The 7,500-nt window shown below is 45.1% G+C and overlaps 1 protein-coding gene across 1 annotated transcript in view; it reads right to left on the bottom strand.

Annotated features, from left to right (window-relative positions):
• LOC124022794 (synaptotagmin-17-like) overlaps positions 1-7,500 on the bottom strand; it is a 58,832-nt gene that overhangs the window by 26,740 nt on the left and 24,592 nt on the right. Inside the window, 4 exon segments of the mRNA XM_046337477.1 lie at positions 739-892; positions 1,219-1,352; positions 1,355-1,461; positions 2,036-2,184. Coding sequence (XP_046193433.1) covers positions 739-892; positions 1,219-1,352; positions 1,355-1,461; positions 2,036-2,184 — 544 coding nt within the window.

The raw sequence follows: 7,500 nt of genomic DNA, 5'->3' as shown, positions 1-7,500 counted from the left end.
GAGGCTGAAAGCAACGAGGCTGAAAGAAACGAAGCTGAAAGCAACGAGGCTGAAAGCAACGAGGCTGAAAGCAACGAGGCTGAAAGTAACGAGGCTGAAAGCAACGAGGCTGAAAGCAACGAAGCTGAAAGCAACGAGGCTGAAAGCAACGAGACTGAAAGCAACGAGGCTGAAAGCAACGAGGCTGAAAGCAACGAGACTGAAAGTAACGAGGCTGAAAGCAACGAGGCTGAAAGCAACGAGGCTGAAAGAAACGAAGCTGAAAGCAACGAGGCTGAAAGCAACGAGGCTGAAAGCAATGAGGCTGAAAGCAATGAGGCTGAATGCAACGAGGCTGAAAGAAACGAGGCTGAATGAAACGAGGCTGAAAGCAACGAGGCTGAAAGCAATGAGGCTGAACGCAACGAGACTGTGCCCCAGTAGCAATACTTCTAGGTATGGTTAAGTGCTTTGCTCAAGGGCACAACAGCAGGCAATGGAATCTAGGATACTGATGCCAGCAACCCTCCAGTTGACAGCTCACTCCACACTACATTTTTCCAGTCAGAGCTGGGATTCAAACCAGCAACCCTCCAGTTGATAGCTCACTCCACACTACATTTTTCCAGTCAGAGCTGGGATTCAAACCAGCAACCCTCCAGTTGATAGCTCACTCCACACTACATTTTTCCAGTCAGAGCTGGGATTCAAACCAGCAACCCTCCAGTTGCAGGACCGCTTCTCTAACCGCTAAGCTACCTGCCGGGAGTTCTTGTGGTCCGGCAGCAGGCTGATCTTGACGTATGGGTTGGAGTGGGCCATGTCCTGGCGGGCACCATCACAGGTCAGAGGTGGGGGCAGGTCGCGAGCCTCAATGACCCTAACGCCCAGGTGGCCGTTGATTAGGTCATACCTGAGAGGAGAGGAGGGGGATGGGAGGAAGGGAGGGAGAGAGAGGGGGGGGGGGTGATGAGTGAGAGGGAGAGACAGAGGGAGAGAGAGAGGGAGAGAGAGAGGGGGGGAGACAGAGAGAGAGAGAGAGAGGGAGATAGAGAGAGAGGAGGAGATTGGGATGATCAGAGGGACACAAAAAAAATAAAAGTGTTTTTCTTATTTTCCTGTATTTATTTCTAGACCTGGGGAAGTGTACATGCTGCTTCTAGGAAAGCAGCTGATTACTATAATTCTGATTGTGAAACATAAAAGATATAACACAACGTATAGAAGACAAGACATTACTGTGTGCTGAAGTGGAGCATGCCCAGTTGGTATCGTAGCAGAATCTCCTCGTCCGTTAGCGAGTCCACGTCGTCTCCGGATGAGTCCAGAGAGTAGAGGCGTGGCTCCAACTTCCTGAAGTAGTCGTCCGGAGGGGCTGGGGTCGACGTAGCGGCTGGATCACCTCCTTCCTGGGGCCCATGGCCCAGAACTCAATGGGTTTCACATCAACCAGCGGTGAGCTGGGCCTGCGGGCGTCTAGACCTGGGAGGGGGGGGGGGGGAATACAGGAGAATATAGATCAAGGAGAAACGAGAGGGAGAGAGGAAGGAAGAAATTAAACTTTTTTTTTTTGATTCAGTGGTTCTTAGTAGTTAATTGGTTGATTCAGTGATTCAGTATTTTATTCAATAATTCATTGGTTCAGTGATTCAGTATTTAATTCAATAATTCATTGGTCCAGTGATTCAGTATTTAATTCAATAATTCATTGGTCCAGTGATTCAGTATTTAATTCACTAATTCCTCGGTTCAGTGATTCAGTGTTTAATTCAGTAGTTTAGTTGTTAATTGGTTCAGTGATTCAGTATTTAATTCAATAATTCATTGGTTCAGTGATTCAGTATTTGATTCAATAATTCATTGGTTCAGTGGTTCAGTATTTGATTCAGTAGTTTACATTTACATTTACATTTAAGTCATTTAGCAGACGCTCTTAAGTGGTTAATTGGTTCAGTGTTTGATTCAGAGAGTCAGTGGTTCAGTATTTGATTCAGTAGTTAAGTGGCTAATTGGTTCAGTGTTTGATTCAGTGATTCATTTGATCAGTTGTTCTTACTGGAGAGTTGTCGGACCAGGCTGAAGGTGGATCGGGACATCTCTGAGCTGGAACGTCTCTGGGTCCGAATACTGTCCTGAGGTATTACCATGGAGTCAACATGAGTGACCCCGGTATCAGTGTCCTTCTCATCCACACACTCGTTCACTCTGAGATGGAGAGAGAGAGAGAAACAGGGGGAGAGAGAGAGAAACAGAGAGAAACAGAGGGAGAGAGAGAGAGAGAAACAGAGGGAGAGAGAGAGAGAAACAGAGAGGAGAGAGAGAGAAAACAGAGGGAGAGAGAGAGAAACAGGGAGAGGAGAGAGAGAGAGAGAGAGAGAACAGAGAGAGAAACAGAGTGAGAGAGAGAGAGAGAGAGAGAGAGAGAGAGAAACAGGGGGAGAGAGAGAGACAGAGGGAGAGAGAGAGAGAAACAGAGGGAGAGAGAGACAGAGATAGAGAGAGAGAGAGAGGGAGAGAGAGAGAGAGAGAAAGAGAGGGAGAAGGGAGAGAGGGAGACAGAGAGAAAGACAGGGAGAGCCAGAGAGAAAGAGGGAGAGAGAGAGGGAGAGAGAGAGAAACAGAGGGAGAGGGAGAGAGGGAGACAGAGAGAAACACTTAAACCTCGATCTCCTACAGTTTGTCCATGGCCAAATCTCCCCCCAAATAATACATTTACATTTGTTTATGAATATTACTAACAACAACAGATTAAACTCTTATTGGCCAAGGGATCCGTGAAATAAGTTTAGAGTGTAATAGAATGCAGGCCAATGCAATATTATTAATTTACAAGATTCTGTTCTTAACCCTGTGCAAGATGGGCCTGGGAGGCTCACAGAGATATTAGTATCCACAGTATTCTGTTCTTAACCCTGGGCAACATGGGCCTGGGAGGCTCACAGAGATATTAGTATCCACAGTAGTCTGTTCTTAACCCTGGGCAACATGGGCCCGGGAGGCTCACAGAGATATTAGTATCCACAGTAGTCTGTTCTTAACCCTGGGCAACATGGGCCCGGGAGGCTCACAGAGATATTAGTATCCACAGTATTCTGTTCTTAACCCTGGGCAACATGGGCCCGGGAGGCTCACAAAGATATTAGTATCCACAGTATTCTGTTCTTAACCCTGGGCAACATGGGCCTGGGAGACTCACAGAGATATTAGTATCCACAGTAGTCTGTTCCTAACCCTGGGTAACATGGGCCTGGGAGGCTCACAGAGATATTAGTATCCACAGTAGTCTGTTCTTAACCCTGGGCAACATGGGCCTGGGAGGCTCACAGAGATATTAGTATCCACAGTATTCTGTTCTTAACCCTGGGCAACATGGGCCTGGGAGGCTCACAGAGATATTAGTATCCACAGTAGTCTGTTCTTAACCCTGGGCAACATGGGCCCGGGAGGCTCACAGAGATATTAGTATCCACAGTATTCTGTTCTTAACCCTGGGCAACATGGGTCTGGAAGGCTCACAGAGATATTAGTATCCACAATTATCAATTTTTCAACTCAATACTTCTTGTATTCTCTAATTGTTTTGTTTAATTTGTTTCAACATAAATGCTCTGTAATGTTCTGATTAGGAGGGGCACCTGATGAATTTGCATCAGTCACAAAAGGGGTCAGAAGCCCTTATCTCCCACATGTTGGTGGTACCTGCCAACTCAGGGGCTGGAGCTCCTCTGGGTCCACGTGAAGGACCAGAAACACGTGTCATTGGCTTTAATGTGGTTGAAATGTTCCTTATCCTTCAACTGGGGAAATCAGACAGCTATACAACAACGACATTCTCATCATCATAACTACTGTGTGTGTGTGTGTGTGTGTGTGTGTGTGTGTGTGTGTGTGTGTGTGTGTGTGTGTGTGTGTGTGTGTGTGTGTGTGTGTGTGTGTGTGTGTGTGTGTGTGTGTGTGTGTGTGTGTGTGTGTGTGTGTGTGTGTGTGTGTGTGTGTGTGTGCGTGCGTGCGTGTTAACGACTTTCTGGCATGATGAACTGATTGTTTCCATGGCGATAGTGATACTTCTGTAAACACAGCTGTCTGCATCTCAAAGGGGTGGCAGGGAGCCTAGCGGTCAGCGCGTGGGGTCAGGAACCCAAAGGTCACGAGCTCACCTAGCGATCAGCGCGTGGGGCCAGGAACCCAAAGGTCACGAGCTCGCCTAGCGGTCAGCGCGTGGGGTCAGGAACCCAAAGGTCACGAGCTCACCTAGCGATCAGCGCGTGGGGCCAGGAACCCAAAGGTCACGAGCTCGCCTAGCGGTCAGCGCGTGGGGTCAGGAACCCAAAGGTCACGAGCTCACCTACCGATCAGCGCGTGGGGCCAGGAACCCAAAGGTCACGAGCTCGCCTAGCGGTCAGCACGTGGGGTCAGGAACCCAAAGGTCACGAGCTCGCCTAGCGGTCAGCGCGTGGGGCCAGGAACCCAAAGGTCACGAGCTCGCCTACCGATCAGCGCGTGGGGCCAGGAACCCAAAGGTCACGAGCTCGCCTAGCGATCAGCGCGTGGGGCCAGGAACCCAAAGGTCACGAGCTCGCCTACCGATCAGCGCGTGGGGCCAGGAACCCAAAGGTCACGAGCTCGCCTACCGATCAGCGCGTGGGGCCAGGAACCCAAAGGTCACGAGCTCGCCTAGCGATCAGCGCGTGGGGCCAGGAACCCAAAGGTCACGAGCTCGAGTCCTCGAGCCAACAAGAAGAAAAATCTGTCAATGTGCCCTTGTGCATACATGAGAAAAAGTAAAGATACCTTAATAGAAAATGACTTAAGTAAAGTTATATTTGAGTAAAAGTATTTGGTTTTAAATATACTTAAGGTGCAAAGTGCTTTATCAAAAATAGAAACAAAATCAAAACGCAGCATCTTCGGGGATGATTTCTGTATTTAGAAAGTGACATATCTTGAAGACTTGAGGGCTGACAAGTAGTACTTTTAAAATAGTTTTACTGAATGACTTTGTAATACTTTAAAATAGTTTTCCTGAATGACATTGTAGTACTTTAAAATTGTTTTACTGAATGACTTTGTAGTACTTTAAAATAGTTTTACTGAATGACTTTGTAGTACTTTAAAATAGTTTTACTGAATGACTTTGTAGTACTTTAAAATTGTTTTACTGAATGACTTTGTAGTACTTTAAAATAGTTTTACTGAATGACTTTGTAGTACTTTAAAATAGTTTTACTGAATGACTTTGTAGTACTTTAAAATAGTTTTACTGAATGACTTTGTAGTACTTTAAAATAGTTTTACTGAATGACTTTGTAGTACTTTAAAATAGTTTTACTGAATTACTTTGTAGTACTTTAAAATAGTTTTACTGAATGACTTTGTAGTACTTTAAAATAGTTTTACTGAATGACTTTGTAGTACTTTAAAATAGTTTTACTGAATGACTTTGTAGTACTTTAAAATAGTTTTACTGAATGACTTTGTAGTACTTTAAAATAGTTTTACTGAATGACTTTGTAGTACTTTAAAATAGTTTTACTGAATTACTTTGTAGTACTTTAAAATAGTTTTACTGAATGACTTTGTAGTACTTTAAAATAGTTTTACTGAATGACTTTGTAGTACTTTAAAATAGTTTTACTGAATGACTTTGTAGTACTTTAAAATTGTTTTACTGAATGACATTGTAGTACTTTAAAATTGTTTTACTGAATGACATTGTAGTACTTTAAAATAGTTTTACTGAATCGCTTTGTAGTACTTTAAAATAGTTTTACTGAATGACTTTGTAGTACTTTAAAATAGTTTTACTGAATGACTTTGTAGTACTTTAAAATAGTTTTACTGAATGACTTTGTAGTACTTTAAAATAGTTTTACTGAATGACTTTGTAGTACTTTAAAATAGTTTTACTGATGATCTTCTCCTGATGGTCCATCGCTTTGTAGTACTTTAAAATAGTTTTACTGAATGACTTTGCACGACTGCACTTAACCCTAATTGCTCCAGGGTCACCGTTGACAACGGCTGGTCCTGGCAGAGGGGGGAGTTGAGACATGCAAAAAAACACATTTTAAATGTGGACAAATATAAGCACCCCCCCCCTTATTATGAAATGGGACTTAGCCACTATGCTGCTGATGTAGAATATCTCTAATTCTGTAGGAACAGACACATCTTCTCCTGATGGTCCAGGTCCTTCTATAGGAACAGACACATCTTCTCCTGATGACAGGTCCTTCTGTAGGAACAGACACATCTTCTCCTGATGACAGGTCCTTCTGTAGGAACAGACACATCTTCTCCTGGTGACAGGTCCTTCTGTAGGAACAGACACATCTTCTCCTGATGACAGGTCCTTCTGTAGGAACAGACACATCTTCTCCTGATGACAGGTCCTTCTGTAGGAACAGACACATCTTCTCCTGATGACAGGTCCTTCTGTAGGAACAGACACATCTTCTCCTGATGACAGGTCCTTCTGTAGGAACAGACACATCTTCTCCTGATGACAGGTCCTTCTGTAGGAACAGACACATCTTCTCCTGATGACAGGTCCAGGTCCTTCTGTAGGGACAGACACATCTTCTCCTGATGACAGGTCCTTCTGTGGGAACAGACACATCTTCTCCTGATGGTCCAGGTCCTTCTGTAGGAACAGACACATCTTCTCCTGATGGTCCAGGTCCTTCTGTAGGAACAGACACATCTTCTCCTGATGGTCCAGGTCCTTCTATAGGAACAGACACATCTTCTCCTGATGGTCCAGGTTCTTCTGTAGGAACAGACACATCTTATCCTGATGACAGGTCCTTCTGTAGGAACAGACACATCTTCTCCTGATGACAGGTCCTTCTGTAGGAACAGACACATCTTCTCCTGATGACAGGTCCTTCTGTAGGAACAGACACATCTTCTCCTGATGACAGGTCCTTCTGTAGGAACAGACACATCTTCTCCTGATGACAGGTCCTTCTGTAGGAACAGACACATCTTCTCCTGGTGACAGGTCCTTCTGTAGGAACAGACACATCTTATCCTGATGACAGGTCCTTCTGTAGGAACAGACACATCTTCTCCTGATGACAGGTCCTTCTGTAGGAACAGACACATCTTCTCCTGATGACAGGTCCTTCTGTAGGAACAGACACATCTTCTCCTGATGACAGGTCCTTCTGTAGGAACAGACACATCTTCTCCTGATGACAGGTCCTTCTGTAGGAACAGACACATCTTCTCCTGATGACAGGTCCTTTTGTAGGAACAGACACATCTTCTCCTGATGACAGGTCCTTCTGTAGGAACAGACACATCTTCTCCTGATGACAGGTCCTTCTGTAGGAACAGACACATCTTCTCCTGATGACAGGTCCTTCTGTAGGAACAGACACATCTTCTCCTGATGGTCCAGGTCCTTTTTTGTCTCTGCCGTCACACACACACAGACACATCTTCTCCTGTCACACACACACACACACACACACACACACACACACACACACACACACACACACACACACACACACA

The sequence above is a fragment of the Oncorhynchus gorbuscha genome, unplaced genomic scaffold (assembly GCF_021184085.1).
Source record: "Oncorhynchus gorbuscha isolate QuinsamMale2020 ecotype Even-year unplaced genomic scaffold, OgorEven_v1.0 Un_scaffold_1429, whole genome shotgun sequence".
NCBI classification, from domain to species: domain Eukaryota; kingdom Metazoa; phylum Chordata; class Actinopteri; order Salmoniformes; family Salmonidae; genus Oncorhynchus; species Oncorhynchus gorbuscha.
Note: the sequence above shows the minus strand (reverse complement) of the source record. Positions and strands in the feature narration are given on the sequence as shown.